Source organism: Odocoileus virginianus, chromosome 26 (genome assembly GCF_023699985.2).
Source record: "Odocoileus virginianus isolate 20LAN1187 ecotype Illinois chromosome 26, Ovbor_1.2, whole genome shotgun sequence".
In the NCBI taxonomy this organism is placed as follows: Eukaryota; Metazoa; Chordata; class Mammalia; order Artiodactyla; family Cervidae; genus Odocoileus; species Odocoileus virginianus.
The window spans coordinates 35,579,813-35,600,447 of NC_069699.1; the positions used below are offsets into that span (position 1 = coordinate 35,579,813).

Below are 20,635 nucleotides of genomic sequence, written 5' to 3' on the forward strand. Positions count from 1 at the left end.
CTTAAACACTGCGGAGTAAATGTTCATCTTTTCATCTTTCTTATTTCAGTGATACATAAACCAGGGTTTCCAAGCCAGAATTATCCTGTAGACTAGTATCTCATCTATACTTTATGAAAAGTGAGGAGGGCAGGGAGAAACATGTTTCAAACACTCTCAACAAGGAAGATCCTGGAGGAAGAGAGGATGTGTTAAAAATATGCCATGAATCAATAAATATGAAACTGACATCTCTTCTCCCAGAACAAAAAGACATGCTGCCGATCACGATAACTGTCATTTATTGAGAATTTAGTATGTGCTAAGTAGATACATGTGTATCTCATTTAATTTTCACAACAATTCTATAAGTATTTTGTTGCCATATTTCATTGAATCTAAAAGCCATCAATTATAAAGATGCACCATTAATTTATGTAGTCCTAAGAATAAAATAATGCTGCCAACTAAATTGTGACACACCATCAAATGTAAGATGCATCCAATTTCAGAAATGTTCAAATGTGCCTCTTACACTCCATGAAATAAAAAATCACTGTTGTCTGTAGAAATGCAGAGAAATGAAACAGAGAGATGTTAAGTAACTTGCCCAAGGGCACACAGCTGGTTAGTTGTAGAGACAGAATTTGACCATGAACCTAATTCCAAGCCCACACTTTACACTTCTGTACTATGAAAGACTTGTGATTGTTAGTGATAAAATTAGAAGAGGTTTCTCAATCACTTAATCCCAAACCACCATTTGACAGATGGGGAGACCAAGGCATAGAGAAAAGAAGCCAGTTTCAAAATAAGATGGGCAAGTAAGCAACTCTTGTCTGGGGTCCTGCACATTCTTTAGGGTCTTCACCCACCCCCACACTGACCCCCCGGCCACCAGGCTGCCATGTCTTTCATTCAAGAGATACTGTCCCCACTCATGATCTAGTAACTGGTTTCTAGTGTGACAGTTGAGGGATTCCAGAGTCCACATACCAGAATCCTAAATGCACAGCTCCAAGAAAACAGTCTCCCAGGACCAGCCTGAACACCCAGGATCTGTTATGTCAAAAATTTATATCACACAGTCTTGGCTCCAATTAGTTTTTAACCTGTTTAAGTCTCACTTTTGTTTTCTGTGCATGTGTGCTAAGTTGCTTTACTCATGTCCAACTCTTTGCGACCCTGTGGACCATAGCCCACCAGGCTTCTCCATGTGTGGGATTCTCCAGTCAAGAATACTGGAGTGGGTTGCCATTTCCTCCACCAGGTATCTTCCCAACACAGGAATCAAACCTGCCTCTCTCTTACGCCTCCTGCATTGGCAGGCAGATTCTTTACCACTAGCACCACCTGGGAAGCCCCTTTGATTTCTGTAAAAGGGGCTAATAATGTTTCCTCCTCTTAAAGTGTTGTTGCAAAGATTAAAACATACATTTCCAGCAGAGCTCTTAACACAGTGCCTGGTACATAATAAGCCCTCATTACTATCTATCTATAGAGACAAAGTTTTATATATGTTATTATAAACATAAAGTATGTCATTATTGGTATATTATTATTTAAAAGGAAATCCCCAAATCCAAATGTACAATATAGACATATTATTGGATTTCAGAAATGGAACAGAAAGCAGTGCTTCTCAAAATTTGATCTTTATACAAATCTCCGGGGATCTCGTTAAAACGTACACTCTGATTTGGTAGGTCTGGAGAGGGGCATGGAAATCTGCATTTCTAACACACTGATGATGAAGCTGCTGCAGCAGGGGCTGCGGTTTGAATGTCAGTGGACTGTAAGAAGCAGCCGATTTATCTCTTTATCATAAATTTCAAAAGAAAATGTTACAATATAGTTCCACATGTGTTAAATACCCATTGAGTTCCAGGAACTGGGTCAGGAGCCAAGGAAGGGAGCCATGAGAAAAAGCAGCCCAGTCCCTTGCGCTCAGGCCGCTCCCAGTAAACTTCTCAGGGAGAGGACAGGCAGTAAGACAAGTGATTTCATCTGGAGACTGTGTTTTAGAGGGAGATGCAGGATGCTGCAGGGATGCCACACACAGGGATTTCACCTGGGCATGGCGGAGGAGGATGTGCTGACGCCCAGGGCTGATTCCCTAGCACTGCCGGGGGTGTTCCTTACCCAACCAGATGTCCCAGAGTCTGTCCTAGAGCACCCACAATCATATAAGTGAACGTTTCTTTGGGGACTGGGTGAATATTTAATAGTACTTATTAAATAAGTAGTCTTACTAGAGCAAGTGTTCAAAAACCACCACCACCACTGTAAGTAGCTTAAGCAAGAAAAGGTCATTTTTGGCCTGTGTAGCTAGGAAAGGCATGGAGGGATCAGACTCAGAAATAAAGGCTTTTACTGTGTCTTGATCTCTCCAGCTGCTCTTAGTCTTCTTTAATGTGACTGTCATGACAGCAGGGGTTGGGGGCAAAATAGCCACAGATACCACCAGGTTTTTATCCCAGATGCTGAGGCACGAGGAAAAAGGAGGTTTCCTCTCTATGAAACTGTGTACAGTTCCAGAGAACACTCCTATTGGCCAAGCTTGGGTCACATGTTAGTCCCTGAGTCAATCAAAATACCCATGATGACGTGGGGTGTTATGGTTGCCCTTGCTTAGCTCACATGGCTGATCCTATTTAGGATTCATTGCTTAACATTCCCACTAAAGCGACATAGAGTGGAAGAGAGGCAATTCTAAGCAAGGCAACTGCACATACAAGAATAGCAGTTGTCCACTACTGTGTCTCTCCAGAATTAAGTTTACTTTTCTTAGGTACAACAGCTCAGTCTCGAGGACAAGGCTGACCGTGGATATAAAGATACCAAATTGGAGGAAAAATACATATATATATATGTATGTATGTGTATGTGTGTGTGTCTATATATATATATCTTTGTGTGTGTGTGTATGTATAGATCTTAATAGCATTATTTCTTTCTTGTGGATATAATATATTTTAACTTGAATGCAAAGATTTTTCATTATCTTAAACCATTTTTCATTGCATTTAAACACCTGAAGTTATTCTCTGGTTTACAAGTAGAAGTTACAATGTTTGCTATTCAGCAATTCAGCTACATGCATTTTCTCCATAACCAGGAGCTTTGGCTAAGAGATGAAAGTTGCCCATATAGTTTTTATGCATATTGCAACCACAGAATGTTTGGTTTTCGATGAAAGCACACCATTGGGCTGAATCCACTGAGAATTTCCTGCTCTGGGCCAGGTACCGTACTAGTCCCTAGAAATACAGAATTCACTGGGTACAGGGAAAGACAAACATGCATATCATTGGCTGTTAGTCAGGGACCATAAGAGCTCAAGTAGACGTATCAACGGAAGAGTTGAGTCTTTGTTATGACGGTATAACTCTTGGGGCTGGGGGGAGGCATGGTAGGGAGTCTCTTAAAGGCTTTTGAGCAAGAGTATGATAGGTTCAGATGTGTGCTGTATGAAGATCACTGTGGATGCTGCGTGAGCAATGAACTACAAGGGAGGGAAGAAACTAAAGGCTGGTTTGGAGTCTTTAGCAACCATTGAGGTGGAGATGATGAGACGTGAGTTGGACATCTACTTTGTCAGCCAGAGTATAGCCACATGATCTCATATAGTGGGAGGTAAAATCAAGAGACACAGTAGAGGTAGATTGGACAGGCCACACCACCCATGTCGTTATGGGGAGAAGTCAAAGATGACTTCAATAAAAAGGGTAAACAATTAGTGACTCATCTACTGGTCTTTAGTAACATATACTTTATATTGCCCTAAAAATGGAATCTTCTGAAAGGGAGTGATGAAGGTACAGGGGATCAAGTATACATGACGGCCTGCCCCACTGAAGAAGTTACATTGAATTATGACCCTGTTTGAAATGTGTGGTCCATGGAGTCATTGTTTTAGGTAGGCAGCATATTCTGGGAAGCATGTTGTGGCTATCTGTTTGGCTTTCTCTTCCCACTCTAGCTTTTATCCGTCCCTACCTCCAAATCCTAGTGAATTGCTCCAGGGTAATTATTTCCAGTAATAACGTAATACAAACACAGGCATCTTTAGCAAAACATATATAGGTTGGAACTTGGTTTTAAGTGTGCTCTCCATCAATCATATCCATTTCTCATACAATGTTTCTGGAACTGGCAATTAACTGGCTTGCTGGAGTCAGAGCTGGTCAGGTTATTTAAGGGCTATTGGAGAATCTCTCGCTCCTGGATGCCTCTCTTCCTTTGCTTAGCTGAGCCTGCAGAGGAATTCTCTTTTTTATTTTTCTGCAGTCACATTTAACTCCCTCTCTGGAAGCCAAGCAGATTTAATTGTGTAAACATGAGCAATGGTAATTGGGTAAATGAAGTTGGAAACCAAGGTATGATGTTTTTGTTTTGCTCTGTGAGGGGGAAAAAAATAGGGAGCTTGTTTTTCTATGGTGGCAAACCTCACTGTCAGAATTCTGGACAGACAGTTGGCAGGAGGGAATCCCTTTACGAATTTTCATTGAGACCCATTGAGCTGAAATATGTATCTGCTGCCTTGCCGGTTACGGATCCGCCCTGGGGCATTTTATTGTTTTATAAAGTGACTTACGAAGTGGTTTACACAGATTCTGTTATCTGGGAAAGAATAAATGAGGAGTTTCCCTAAGAATTGCACACTCGGGTAATACACATTCATTCAGAGAACCAGAAAAGGTGTTACCAGAAGTGCTCCCAACTTTGCACCCCGCTGTAGGTGGAAAAGCAGATTTTAACAAGACATAAAATATAGAATTCTTTTTCATAAAGAAGAGGTTAGTAATTGCCTTCCTTTATATCGCTGTCATTTAAAACTGATTTTTTAAAAAAGTCTATTTACATACACTCTTTCCCAAACAAAAAATTTAAATAAGAGGAGACTGGGGAATAGAATATTTTTTTAGTCCTTCAATTCAAACATTGAGGTGATCCCACAAGAAACGGATGATATCAACTTTTGCTTTTAAGAGATGGTTTGCCAAGATATTATATTTATCCTTATTTCTTGTATTTTTTATTATTGCTGCTAGAATTCCATTTCCTATAAGCCTGCAGTAAACTTCATTTTCCCAATTGAAAAATTCAAGCAAACCAAGGAGCAGACTTGGCAATGTAGTATGTCCCCCTCACCATACAGCTTGCTTTATAAATGAAAACCATGAGAAAGGACCAGGTCCGAGGTTAATGAGACACTCATTACAGAGAGAGAATGGCAGAAGCTGATGGTGCTCAGCGCCTGTGTTGAAGGAGAGGCTATTGTTATAGGATGTTTGCTGTGCTGATACTGTAAAACCACATGACAGATGGGTCAAGTGCTGATTACCGTATTCTAACATTTGGAATAGCAAGTAACATATTTGATAAGCTGGCAAGTTTTTATATATGATTCAACCCACAATATAAAAGCCATGAGAATTCCAAATTGAAAATAATTAAATGAGCTGGAAACAATCAGATACCACACATTTTTTTTTTCCCGCAAAATGACAGATTTTGACATGTTGAAATTCCACAAAGGGAGCAAGAATATTCCCCAGCTCAATTGAACTAATAATGGCCCTTCATCTGCTTTTGCAAAGCAATTAATTCCTGCCCTCTCACCACGTGGGAGATAACAGTGAAGATTTGTAGGCACCTGAAGCTTTACAGAGATCCATCCCATGCATTGTTTTCTTTGCTGTTCTTGGCAACCCCTCATGGTATACAAAAAGAAGACGTTAATAGTCTCAGTTTATAGAGGAGGAAGCTGAAGCCTGGAAAGGCTTACTAGAGGGGAGAAGCTTCCATAGGAAGTTAAGTACCCTCTTGAGGATGAGAAGTCATATCCCCCAACTATGTTGACATCAAGTGCTATTTCTGGACATCTGGAAGGAGGAGGCAGCTGTTAACATTTAGGTGTGCTTTACTGTACAAGAAGTCTATCTTCTTTCGGTCAGTGGTACCGCCACCATCACCCACATGTTCCCATCCGGATGAAGGCATTCTGCCTCTGAGTGTCTCAGTAAGGTGGTAAGAGTCTCGTCCCTCGACAGGCAGTGTCACACCTATGTAACGCTGCAGTCACACCAGGAAAGCAGCAGCTCTCCATTCGTGTGTGATCATTTTTGCTTGTTCGGTTGTTCTTTTCAGAGTTTGTCATCTTACTTGTCACCTTTGTGATAGTCACTTTGTCTCTTTACTTTTTTTTTTTTTTAAACCGTCTCTCCTCACCTACCCAAGCAGCTCCCCCGCCACCTCCTGGGCCTCCTCCACCCACCCAAACGCAGACCAGCATGTTATATCAGAGGCTCAAAGGCATGCCTAGGCCAAAACCAAGTACTGTAAACTTTTACGTTTCCTTTATGCGACAGCTTTCTAGTTTAGTTTGCTTTTCTGTTCATTTCTCTGGAAATTTTGTTTAGCATACTAACCTGAGGCTCAGACTCTCAAGTTTGACACCGTAGGTTTTGAGAGACTTGAAAAGAGAGCATTATTTCCAAATGTCCACATTTTTTTTGTCTAGCTCTGTCTGACATATGCAACATTTTCAAATCTCAGTGTCAGCACAAAATAACATTGTTGCATAACATTTTGCATGATGATTTTTTTTCTATGTTATGAGCTTCAATTCTGTTGTATGAAATGTTTACTAAGTATATTGTATTTTTAGTTCCCCTGTGTCAGTGCTCCAGCTAGTACAAGATTGGGTGATAGGAATATTGCAGTATGTTTCCAGATATTGCAGACAGCAGACATGACCCCCCCAAAAAAATCATTTCTAAGCACAAATTTCTCCTTGATCTCTGTTGGGGGGATGGAAGAGGGGCTACAGGATTTTGCACAATATTTTCTTTAAAGACAACATCTTAAACAAGTTGATTTTAGTACCATTTTTACTAACTAGTGAGTCAACAGTGCAAGTAAGAGGAAAATAAAGTGTCTCAATATAGTAGCTTGATCTACAGATAATGCAATTGCAGCTAATTAATAATAAATGAAAGTCTGGCTATATGGGTTCATTGAAAGATCAAATATTCTAGATTCAAGCATACTTAACCTACTTACGTGAAATGGTTGCTGGTTAAAGCAAAATTGCAAAAGATTTTATTAAACATACTGTCTGTATATATACATCAGGCATACACATATTTGCGTACAAGTGTACACACTCACAGGAAGATTGTGTGCACATGTACACTTTATGTGTATCTATTGATATATATGGTAGTCAATATCAGAGCACTGCATATTAAAACAAATCTTCAGGTGATCCTAACTTATGCATCTTGGATTTCTCCCAACACAAAAATCATTTACATCTTTGAAATAAAAGTACATAAAAATATTGATGGGAATGATTTCCACTACTGCACCACATGTCATGGACATCTAGAATTTCCCTAGATTCGATAAGTGTTCTGCCCAAAAGGATACTATTCTCTGTTTTGTAAGTAAGAGATTTCAAAGATGTGCCCCAAGTGGGATTTCCTGCAGATTTGTATTAACGTGCAGGCTTGTCTGGTTACTAGAAAATGTATGTAAGTGTGTGATGTGTGTATGTGGGTGTATGTGTCGAATAGGTAATAAGCATAGGATGAGGAATTTGCAAATTGATGTGTAAATGTGAATATCAACTAACAAAAAAGTAGCCTGTGCATATTTACTATCAAAATGCAAATACCTCACTCTACACATATTACCTCAACATATATACACAGTATGTTTGTTAGAAATGCCTGAAAGTCTACTAATGAAATTACGATAGTCCATTTGTGAAATTACAAACAGACCAGGCACCGCAGAGGCACAGGTATCAAACCCATCACTCGGTCTTTCTCCAGGTATTATTGCTGTGGACCAGGCAGTGAGATAGCCCCTGAGCTGTGCACATCTCCTTATCTGGGTGGAGATTCTCTGTCTAATCTGCAGATTTATTTCCCCACAGCTCCCACCGTCAAGCCCTGACCTTCTATGCAGCCACACTTCCACCTGAACCTGGCAAAGACAACGGAGCATTCTGTTGGCCTGATTCCAAAAAGCTCATTTTCACACCAGTCATCAGCCTTGTTAGAGTGAAACTTGCACCACCTCAATTATCTGACCAACCCCACCCATCATTCATAGTTTCCATTGGCTGGACCACTCCTTTTGCCCTAGTGTTTCACAGAATTTTTCTTTCTTGTTGTTAAATCCTACATTATTAATCATCTTCCATGTTCATCACCTATATAACAAATGCACAAAAAATTAGGAAAATATTATGAGAAACTACTTGTTTCTCTTCTTTTTAAATTAGCCACCTCCTACCATTTTGTTTACCACTCCCCTGACAAACACACACAACCAAACCACCAACAGCACACCAGCCCTTCCTGTGAAGTATTGAGTTACCTTCTCTGGCAAGTAAAACCCTGAAGTCAGAACATGTCTGCTTCAGATGAGGAGATTGAAATAACTTTCAGCAGTCCTTTCGTGCACACGTATACCCTCCTTGTGGAATTGTGCTAAAGGATCCTAATTGCTGTTATACACCATGGGCTATAGATGACTCAGGCTTCGGGGTCTGAGCACAAACTACAAGTTCACCTGTGAGTTTAGACTGGTTGAATTCAGGCCATTTCATTGGCTTAGGAAATCTTTGTTTCAAATATTACTCTTTGCCACACCCCAACAGGAAACAAAAAAATACAGTTCTTTGTAACATAATAACATTGCCAAACCTTCGTGAATTTAGCTCTATAAAGGATAAAACGAAAACCAGAGTTTGGAAACCAGGGTTCAGCTAGTTCTTAAGTGCAATAAAAGCCCTTTCAACACAGTAGAACCCAAAGTGCATTGTTGCCATCTCACTGATAAAATTTCACTTGTACAAACCAGTGGGACAAACCACTTCATCCAATACGCTACACCCTATGTTCTTTTAAAAATTCTATCCTGCCTTCTATTTAATGGCCTGGGAATGTCCATTGATTTTCAGTCTCCTCCCTGGACAACTTAAAACAGCCAGACCTTTAAGTCTGCTTTTTTAAAATGAACATTCCAATACCTGTTAAACATGCAGACCTTGAATGAAAAACAGTGCTGTTGTATTGTTTAGGGACAAAGCCAGGAAACAGATGGAGCAGCAATCAAGACTAAGCTTCTGTTCCATCTTCCCAACTCAGGTAGCAGAAACACTGCCTAGAGAGGGATATACGATAGTCCATTTATGCTGTCTTTAAAGAACATGTGTACAAAATGTCACTCAATTTGTAACGGGCTGTCATAGTCTTCATACAGCTTTAATAAGCAAATTGGAAGCTGGAGCACTGCTTTCTCTTAGTATGTATTATAATAATGATGGTGATGATATTAATAAAATGGCTTTCTGGTTTGCTCACTACTAATTATATGGCACTTAACATTTGCATGAAACCTTAAAAAAAAAGGGCGGGGGGATAATCTTTGGAATTTCTTATCCACTAGTTCTAATGGCCACAAAGTTAGCCCACCACTTTCACTGAATTTTAACACAAATTCTTGTACTACAGAAAATGTAGGCCGGTTAATCACTCCTGCCAAAAAGCTGGAAGATACAATACGTCTTGCTGAACTAGTCATTGAAGTTCTTCAGCAGAACGAAGAGCACCACGCAGAGGTAAGCAGGTGCCAGGGGGGCAGGGTCTCTCGTTCCTCAGAAGATGCTGCACAGCTGATTCTACTGGCAACTTTGTGAATACAGTGTCTTAACTCCTGTTTTCTTTTAACTGACCTTGTGAAGCAAATGAAAGTGGCAGTTTTGCAAGGAGGATCCTTTACAGGGTTGTTTAAAACAGCCAAAAAGTGGGTTGTGTGATGTACGTTTCAGCTTGAGTTTTCAGATATTTCTAGCAACAAGCCAAAGAGGTGAGTATATCTTTGAGATAATTATTCAAGCAGCATATGGTTATTGTCAGGAACATATGAGATACTTTTTGGTCTTTTGTGGCTGTTTCTGTTGCTACCACTGTTGTTTTGATTTATTTGGTGTGTGGATTGAGAGCCGTCTTTTTGAATTTATCTCTGTAACTTAGTCTACTCGCCCTAGAGTCTTCATTTGTTAATCTCAGATGACCTGGGTTGCTAAACTCAGTGACAGAAACAAATTATTCTGTGTTGTTCAACTTGTTGATTCTCCAACCTACATCTAAATAAATACAGCTTACTGTTTTTTTTAACTAGCCACTGTCAAAATTATTATTTTGATAATTATACACTGAGGGATTTAGAGGCTAATTCAATCCCAAACCTGTAAGGACTTAAACAACCCACCCCTTCCAAGAAAAGATTCCAAGATTTCCTTAGGATCAAACTGTTACACCACTTGTTTCAAAACTGAGATTTAAAAGCATTTCTCTTAAAATCGCCTATTTAAAAAACCTCACTCATGCTCACTCTTCCCCTCCAACCAGATCTACAAGGGGGAAAAGAGCGCATCAAAAAAAGTAATGTCAAAGGCACCTAAAATGCTAATTCCCATGAGTAAATGAAAATCAACAGTATAGTTAAATAATACACCATAAAGACAATCATCCCAACTAATGCCTGATTGCATATTTAAATTTCCTCCCTGTTTTTCTACTGTTCCACTCAATCTTGGCTGATCGTGGCAGGGAAAAGAGGTATGTGACCCAAATGAGTGAGTCAGCCACCTGCTGTCATAGTCTGTGCATGCCCTTCCAGTACCATGTCTTCTAATGGGACTTTTCCCAGTGCCCCTGCTTCCTAACACTGACCCAAGGAATGTAACAGCAATTTCCAGTGGACTGCTTGTGAAATGGGTGGCCTTCCACGGCAGGGTCAATGTGGGTGATTCTCTTGTGCGTGCATGAAGCAATTGATATACTTAACAATGACTGCGGTTACATCCCAACACACGCCTCCTCGCTGCCTTGACTCTGTCCCCTTAGCGTGTTGTAGCTCTTCTGTCCGTCTGTACTTACCTTCATCCCAGCAGATGAGTACTGAGCCTAGTTACCAGTAGCTAGCCAGAGTGATACTAATCTTCCTCTACAACTGTCTGTATGTGAACCATATATACAGTATTTATATATAGAGAGAGTGCCAACGAATCATGATGTCCCCCAAACCCTCACTGAGAATGGGGTGAAGACCCCTTGAGGTAGGTGCAACTAACTCCTGCAACACCCAGCAAATGCACAGCCAGGAGTGAGAAGAGGGGCCAAGTCAACACCCTCCAAATGTAGACACCTTCAGACAGAAAATTAAGTTGGGCTAGAGTTTTTTATTCTACTCTATCCTATGTGATGTTCTTTTCAGATGGGGGCATCTGGGGTTCATTGTGATGGTAAGTATGTTCTTTTCTGGGTGTCCGCAGAATCATCTCCAGAGGCATGGAGGGATCTGGCCAGTCCTTTCCTGATTTGGGTGTTGAGGCTTTTCCCAATATTTCAGACCAGATTTTTGAAGACATGGATACAAAGCAGATGGTTTTCTTTCAGTGAATGATTGAAGAAGGAAATGGACACATATGCTTGATTTAATCAAGTTATTTTCTGAGGCTACTGCAGTCTGAGAAAGGAGAACATTTTCCCAAATGACTCACAAGTGGTACCAAAGAGAAGTTCATATTCCAAAGAAGCCTCTTTTCCCCAGTTTTCCAAAAAGCCCTTCTTCACTCAGTACTAATCACCATCTTAAACTACCCTCATAACCATCATCACAAAAGTATTTGAATCTTACATGTTCAAAAGCCATTCATAAATAGGGCAGAAATAAATTCAGTTCTGTTCTCATTTACTGACTTTGGAAGTGAGGAATGAAGACTTTGGTATACTTTGGAATTCAGAGGCCCAAAAGTTTGCTTTTTGATAAATGTAGAGGTTTATTTCTGAAATCAGTCCTTTCACCCAATCACAAAACTGCATTACTCAGTTGATCAAAAACTACCCATCTGTGAGCACAGAGGCATTTCCCTCAGCCCTGGTGATTTTTTTTTAAACTGTCCAGCTGATTTCAGGGTAACACCTGCTCAAGGGACCCTTAGCTCCTACTAAAGAAGTAAAATTTGCCGTGGCACACCGAGGATGAGAGGGTGAGGTTTTGCTGCCAGAAGGATAAAGGATGACATTTTTTTCCTCCTGACCAGTACTCACTGCCATCTTCTCTAGGTGCCCAGTGAACTCTAGAAAATCAGTAAATCCTAAACATGAATCTTAGCTGGACCTTCGCAGTCATGCTGTTTGGTGGCACCACGCTAATAAAAGTGACAAATGGGATCCCCTCCCCCACAGAAGTCAATAATCCCTAAAACTACTTTGAATTCCAATATAAAGTAATTAAATATTTCAGGAGAAAACACAATCCCCACCAGCTAAGAATATTGTCATGTGCACACACACACACACGCAGTAGATGGTAGCAGTTATCATCTGAATCTCCAAGTTACAACATAATTCTGCTCTCAGAGCCTGAGTTATGTGCATATACACACCCGCACACACACAGGAATTATACCTTCATGTACTGTTAACTTCACTTTCCCAATCTCTCTCTCTATGTATACGTATGTATATGTATATATGTATTGTGGTACACATAGGGGTACATATATACATGTAGTTTGTGTAGAAAATATAGAGTGTGTTCAGTGTGGTTGACCATACTCCTAAAGTGTACATCTTTGCCTTTAAATAATGAAAAACGCTGGGTAAGTATCTAGAAACCAAAGTACAACTCTTTCTTGTCTTTGGAAAAGATTTCTGAAGATTTTAGACACGCATAGACACATACAAAAATACCATTCACCTGTATGAGCAAGTATAAAGTAAATATAGATGTCATTGTTATTTTATTTTAAACCTTTGCCTTGCCCAGTCCAGGTACACAGACTCTGTTCATTTGATTAAAATTAAGAAATGGCTTTTTTGGTGATTAAATCTTTTTCTCCTTCTCAGTGAGTCAGTTTAATTATGAGGTTCTGAAAGAATTACTGTGGGTATAGAAAAATAAATTTGGACTTCACTTCTCCAACAACCCCCCTATTTAATCTCTCTTCTTTCACTAGAATACCAGGTTTCTCTGCCAGATATTAATGGTAATAATTCATATTGCAGTAGTCATTGTTCTTCACAGGGCTGCCAATCTATGATTATTAATATAACAACTGTAGATAATTTCTCAACAATTTATCGGATTCTAACAAGGGACTAAATTTTCTGTAGAGAGTAAAAATGGGTGCTTCTTAAGGCCTCTGGTTTGCAACTTTTCAATAAAGCTGGTAAGAACCAGATAAGAGGTTGGTGTGAGAAAATTTTTATTTTAGGCATTTAGGATTAGTTTTTGTTTTGTTTCATTTTGTGTTTTGTTTTGTTTTGTTTTCTTGTCACCCTAGAGCCAAATTGTGTCTGGGAAGGCATTTCAGTCTCCCCAGTTACTATTCTTTTGAACTCACTCTGAAGATGTGAAGGGAAACAAATGACTAAAGCATAAGTAGCAGCCAGCGTTTGATGCGCCTTTGTGATTACTGCAGATATCCTCCATCAGAACTGATGAGAATCAGCCCTCCACATAGGGCTGGGTGGCAGCAGTGGAACTCTAGCAAGCTCGAGGGTTCAGAAGGTCTCTGCCTAGAAGGCAGATGGCTAGGAGAGCTCTGGGGGAGGAATGGAGGGTTTCTCCCTCGCTGGATTTAGCCAGGTAGTCAGTGAAAGAAGCCCCAGACCCCAGGGCTGTCATCCTCAGATGGTAAAACTGCAGTAAAATCTCATCGATTCAGACCCAATTCCTCCTAATTTGTGACAATTCAACTACAGATGTGGCTCTTTTAATTGCCCTTCAGTAAAATGTTTGACATGATCTCAACTTTCTCTAGAAATTCTAAAGGCTCTTCTTCCAAGTTTTATCCCAGGATCTATGAAATTAAAGCTGCCATCTCTTTTACTTCAATTTATAAGTCAGTTTATCTACAATTATTTGAAATTTAGAAAATACTTTTAAGTTTACCATATGCTTAGTAATAGCTAATCAATGAATACTTTGTACTTGGGCTCCCAGGTATAGACTGCTTTGAAAAGCAGCTAAATGATCGTTCTTTTTTAGAAAGCCCAGTAATTGAGGTTTTTTTGCTGACAGACCAGCATCTCTTCTCTTCCCTTACTCTGAATCACTGAGGTTTTACTGTAAGTTAAAATGGAAACAGCAGGTGTCTATTTCCAGCCAAGCTGCCCTTGCAGAATGGTCCATGACTTGATTTTTTCCATTTAATTTGCAAACCAGCCACATGTTGATAAAGGAGAAGTAAGTAAAATGAAATCTCATGAAAGAAGAGAGGTGGACCCCTATTCTGCCTCCTGGTGGCTGTTAGAATATCCCCAGATAACTAAGAGGTCACAGAAGAGCTTGGCCATTGAACAACCTCTTTTATTTATGGAATTATTTCCATAATCATCTTTCATGTTTTGAAATGCCTTCCCATCTTTTTTTCGATGAATGCTCTGGAAAGTGTTTCCCATGTAAATACTTTATGGCACGGGTTGGGGAGGTAGGGGAATAAAAAGGGCTGGCAAATTGTTTTTGTTTTTCTGCTCTCTTTGAAATCAGCAAAAGGGGATAAAAAGGGGGCCTGTTGACACTGCCACTCATTCTGCATGCTCCCTGCCAGAAATGATTAGTCAACATGCATGCATGCCTTTGAATTGCATTCACATCTGGCCCATCTGATGTGAATGTCACCTCTGAGACCCTGCACAGTGATTTCCAAGGACCCATGTGCATGAAAATGAGTTACTTCACTGATATTTTTGGTTTTCAATGTACATATGTGTCCAACCCTCAGAAAAGTAAGTCCTAATCTTACTGAGTGTCTCGTAGCTTAAAGCCTGATCTTTCCTATAGACAGGATGCAAAACCAGAGGCTCCTTGCTTAAAGAGATTTCAGCTCAAAAGTTTTGCGACAATACAATGGTTTCCTTTGCCTTGGTATGAAATAGGAGTAACATTTCCAATGTGTAGGGAAAACGTGAGTTGCTGAGCTTGTACGAAACCACAGACAATGAGGCCCCAGATGCGTAGAGATAATAAACAATAATTATCAATTTTCAAGTTAGACCAGCAGAAAACCCATAAACACAGTGAAGAAACTCCCAAATTCTAATACTTTAGAGCAAGAACTAGTCAACAAGAGCGATAAAGAGCATGACTCAAAAGGTACTGAGTTATTGTAAATTGAACAGAAGTTCTGTGCTTGTCATTTCTACAGCTGCAGATTTCTAAAGCAGGCCTGGAATCATGAAAACTATTGCCCTGGGCCACGTAGAGGCCCAGCTATATCCCAAAGTGCTGTTCTCTTTACAATAAAATTACCAAACCCTGCTGGATGCACAATCAGTCTTTAACATCCAGGGCTTGACTTCACATCTTAGGTCGGAGACAAAAAGCTCATCACCTCTTTATCTGTTGTTTTTCTGCCACATCTCAAAGGCCTTCGCATGGTGGTCAGACTTGATGGTGGAACATGCCGAGACGTTCCTGTCACTCTTTGCAGTGGACATGGATGCGGCGTTGGAAGTGCAGCCCCCAGACACGTGGGACAGCTTCCCGCTGTTTCAGCTGCTGAATGATTTTCTCCGGACTGATTGTATGTATCATCTCTGACTCTTTGACTGGCTTAAGTAGTGTGCAGATAACTGATGACCCAAATGTGTTTATCCCGGGCAGGCTACACGTTGGACACAGTTCTTCCGAGTCTTATGATTACTTTAAAGAAAAAAAAAAAGGTTACAGCTGATAAAATTCCCTTTCTTCCAACAAGCATCATGTTGCAGGAAGCCCTCTCTTCACTAGGCAGAAAAACCCAAGCTCAGTGAGAAAGGGGTGCCCATGCCTGTGTGTTTTATTTGCTCTTGAACAAGCTAATTAACTTCAGCTCTACACATTTTGAATTTTTAATCAAAAGATGCTTCCTACATGAAAAACAATTTCACTCTAAGTAACACCTAAGTGTTTCAGAGTGTCTTAGAGCACCACATAGCCATGAAATAGACCGTCCTCCTCAGAGAGAATGATGAAGGAAAGAAGGGATACAGAATTCTTTCTTCCTGGTAGCATAAGGAGGGAAAGGGAGCAGGTATAAAGAAAACCTAACGGGAAAAAAAAGGACCACTTTTTACTTTTGTTGTTCTTTACGGGGGCATTCTTTTTTTCCCTTTTCTGGAGAGTGACACAAACGAGTAAAAGGTTTTTGAATTCCATTATCCTTCCACGCAGATTGAAGCATGATGCCATTCATGTACCTTTTGCTTTGCTTCTCCTCCTTCTTCTTCCCATCCTCCTCCTCCTCATCTTCGTCCTCTTCCTCCTCCTTTTTGGCTTTTTAAGAAGCAGTATATTTAAAAGAGAAAACAGTCCTCTCTGTGTCAACATTGTATGCTGATAAAGCTACCGTGGATTCTTACTGAGCTTTTGCTTATCTGTTCTAGATAATTTGTGCAATGGAAAATTTCACAGACACCTGCAAGACCTGTTTGCCCCACTTGTGGTTAGATATGTGGATTTGATGGAGTCCTCAATTGCACAATCCATTCACAGGGGCTTTGAGCGGGAGTCATGGGAACCAGTCAAGTAAGGAAACCTCTTTTGATACTATCGGAGTTTGGGTGCAAATGGCTGGAGAGTCATACAGAAATGGATTAATCGTGTCTTATGGTGTTCCATTGTTTACATGGACGGCAAGCAAACACATTACTCACAACTATGATGCTCATACCCTCCTTGTCCAAGGAGGGGAGCGGGGAAGAGGTTGAGAAATGTTTCATGAAATGAAATCTTCATTTCATAGCACAAGATAGATAAGCAATATGGGATATAAACCTGCCTACGATATTTGTACTGTGTATCTTACTCTAGTGGTTTTACCCCTAGGAATTGACATTTCCCAAAGTGGATTCCATAGGAATCTAGACAAGGAGTCAGGAATTTTTTTCATGAAAGACCAGATAGTAAATATTTAGGCTTTTCAAGCCACATGATCTGTATCAACTCTCCACTCTACAGTAGTGCTAAAGCAGCAACAGACAATAAGTAAATGAACAAGTGTAGCCATATTCCCCTAAGAATTTATTTACAAAAGAAGGAAACTGGCCTGTGAGCCAGTTTGTCATTTCTTGGCCTAGGCTTTTGAGATGCTCCTCAAGAAAAGGACTTTGTGGCCAGATGTGTTTAGGAAACTCTGCATACCCCCCTCATCTACCCAACGCCCTTGTCTCCTGGGTAGCCTCCAAGGAGTATTTCAAAACTCGGAGAGTACAGTAATACCGAAACTTGTTTGCCTGTGCTTAATCTAAAACTTCCTGAATTACTGCTTATTTTCCTAGCAGGATACTTATCCTGTAGGACCAAGCACAGGAAACCCTTAGGTTGTGATTTTGAGTTTCCATGGCTGCCTGGCAGACAGACCCTGTCAGAAATGGGTGGCAGATTCAGTGCCACCTCCACTCCCCAGCGAGGAAGCCGGGCTGTCACTCAAGGCTGCCGGAGGGTCAGTCTCAGACCCTCCCCCCACCACGTTTCTGGAGACGTGAAGAACTTCTTGAGGGAGAGAATTTTCTGATAGGCTTAGAAAAGCTCCAGTAAAGCCTGATAAGAGCTTTGCTCTGTTAGGTTCTCTCTCTCTTTTTTTTTTTTTTCCTGTAGGCAAACCGTTTTGTTCTTTTGGTCCTTTACGTCTGTGGGATGTGGCAACCAGTGCGACGTGAAGGAGGGTGTGCACCGCACCCTGTCAGGCGCTCCAGAGATGTTCAGGAGCCTTCTCTCAACTTGGGAGCCTTGACTTGCAGCCTGTGTTTCAGTGGTTTTCTGAATCAAGACTCCCCTTCTGATATTACACTGGGTCAGATTCTGACTCATAAAAGAATCAATGCAAAATAGGTTTTTCAACCCACACCCCCCTTTCCACATCTGAGCCACATAAGAAGTCTCTTGACTTCTGAGCCTAATTGAGTCTCTTAACTTCTAACCTACCGAGCAGGTTAATAGGTAGTAGCTCTTCATTTGCAAGTACAAAAATATATATATATATAAATTTTCGCTTATAATTCTCAGGTTTACAACAGTTTCTTAATACAACCCTGCTGACTTTCAACTCATGAGAATAGAAACGGGTCCTTTGATGATCAAGCATGAACGAGTGTACTTTTTTAAATGCTCACTCGAATAAAGACAGTTGTCCTGTGCAGAACGATTGTGAAAAAAAAAAAAAAGATCAAAATGAGTAGTACTCACATTTTGAAAATAGCAGTGGTCTTAAAATAGCATTTACTTACTTGGGTTTAAATGGTGAAGGCTACTACCATCAGCACACACGGGAGGAAGTGATGGGCTTCTGGATGTTCCTGTTTCTTAAAGGGCCCTAGAGTCAGGGGCCTTGTTCTCCAGTTACTAGCCAGCAGGCAAGGGCTTGAACCTCTGTAAGTGTCTTCTCATCTGTAAAACTTAAGTTTTAAAAACATCTCTACTCAGTATGTGAGATTTGTCCTGAAGCTTTGTAATCACGTCCCTGAAGTCATTTTTAACCTATTAAATTCTTCAGAAACTTTCTGCACCATAACATATACGTAATCAGTCAGAAGTAAAAGTAGACTCAGAATCATTTTCACAATTGGAAATGGGTGGAAGTCTTGGTCTGAGAATGTTCTCACATAGTGTTTTTAAGGGGTAGAAATAAATAAAATATGAACTCTCAGATCAGTAATTTAAAGATCTGAAAATTAGCAAAGAGTTGATCATTTGTGACTAATAACCTAAAAATAGTTTATAGGGATGTGTTTTTTTCTTAAGTAGCTTTTTTCTCTCCTAAACTGTGCTGTGAGTGGGCTCATGAATATGACTGCGGTTTATTTAATTCATACTAAATAGTACATGGTTTTCAGAGTAAGTAGAGGTATTAGAAAATGCCAGCTAATACATAAGCTAAATTTAAATTGTCTGAAATCACCTACATTTTATTAGCTGATTTGTAAACAGAATGTGGATACCGTGGAACAGATTTGCAGAATGACTGGCACATGTAAAGCGTATAAAAGGGAATACAAAATTGAGAGCGCACCAATGGGATCAGAAGGAATAAATCGCTCTGCTTCTTACCATGTAAAAGGAAAGCATGAGCTTCTGTCTGACCTCTAGATAGAGGGTTGATAAAGACGCAGAGATCCCTTTTTTCCCTCAGGTAAAGAATGATCCTTTTGGAATGGCTCTCATCAGGGTGCTCAGAAATCAGAAGTTTACTTGGGTAGTTTGCTCAGTCATCTCTAATTGTGTGACGTGGTCCTGCAGCACACACACATACACGCAGAACAAACACCACAGCCTTTCTCCCAAACAGTTCTTAAACTCAAATAGTACTGTTCTACTTTTCAAAAGTCATCGTTATAGCGCCTGATTTACATAAAATGACTGAGAAATGCATTGTAAAACCTACTTCAGGAAAAACTGGTACAGTTGACTCTTGAACAGCATGGGTTTGACTGGCACAGGTCTGCTAATACAGGGATTTTTTTCTGGTAGTAAATATGACAGTTCTACACAGAGGTTGGTTGAATCCACAGAAATGGAACTGAGGATAAGGAGGAACCATGGGTACAAGGGCTAAGTATAAACTTATATGTGAATTTTTAACTGCACAGGAGTCAGTGCTTCTAAAGCCCCACATTGTTCAAGAGTTAACAAAATATTTAACATGTTAAGGCAAAACAGAACTCTGACAAGGAAATGCTACCAATATATCAAAGTTCCTAAGAAAGGAGTTTAAGTATTCTTTATCCCTCAGATTTTCTTCCTTCAAAATATGGTCCTGTAAAAGAAAATAGAGCATCATCATTTGGGTTTCATACAACTGAAGTCATTTGATAGAAAGGGTGAAATGACCAGGTCCTTATTGCTTCCTTTCTCTGAAAAGGTGAGCTTCCATCTCTGCAAGAAGAGAAAAGGGGAGCTGCATCTCTGTGTCCGTTAAACCAGATGGTGGTCGTGATTTGAATCTCCAGGCTTTGGTGGAAAATGTCATCCCATAGCTTCTCACCACAGCTGAAGTCAGTCAGCCTCTCGAGGGCAAGCCCGGGCTGGAGCCCGTGGCCCTCTCAGGGGTTTCCATCAGGACACGTCATAGGGCCGCCACCCACAGCTGGGCAGGTTGTTCAGAACCCTTCCAGTGGCCTGAGTATGAGCTTCTGGTCCTCGCAGATGGACCGCATTCCACCAGCTTTTAAGAGTTGCTTTGTTGCTAGTCATGTCATCCTGCCCCATGTGGAAGAAAGCTTAGAAAGCATCTAATCTAAAGCTTGCAGAAAGCCCCCTGCACTGCTCTTTCGCCAGCAGATCATCTCCAGTCTCACTTCCCAGCACAAGGAATCCACCCTTCACAGTTGACCCTTTCAGGTCAGGATGGTTCTGAATTGTATAACTAAACTCTGCTTCTTGATACATGCACACTGGAAAAACTGGGTTTCTCATTTCTCAAAATGCTCACGAACTTTCTCTGCCTGAGATAGACATGTGAAAAATATTAAAATAATGTCTTTTCCCAGATTACTAAAGATGTCAATATCTTAATAATAATAAAGTGTCAGGCCAAAGATACCATAGAAATATGCAGGTGTCCTGGTATGAAATAGACAAATAT

At 40.4% G+C, this 20,635-nt stretch overlaps 1 protein-coding gene across 17 annotated transcripts in view; it reads left to right on the top strand.

Annotated features, from left to right (window-relative positions):
• Positions 1-20,635, top strand: part of CADPS (calcium dependent secretion activator) — a 479,809-nt gene that overhangs the window by 370,138 nt on the left and 89,036 nt on the right. For 6 of the 17 annotated variants that reach the window (XM_070455744.1, XM_070455745.1, XM_070455749.1 and 3 more), the window contains 4 exons: positions 9,513-9,619; positions 14,239-14,259; positions 15,442-15,598; positions 16,440-16,581. In XM_070455744.1, the coding sequence (XP_070311845.1) occupies positions 9,513-9,619; positions 14,239-14,259; positions 15,442-15,598; positions 16,440-16,581 (427 nt within the window). Of the gene's footprint in view, positions 1-6,225; positions 6,319-9,512; positions 9,620-14,238; positions 14,260-15,441; positions 15,599-16,439; positions 16,582-20,635 lie in introns of all 17 variants that reach the window. The other 11 variants (XM_070455753.1, XM_070455747.1, XM_070455741.1 and 8 more) reach the window with 3 other exon arrangements.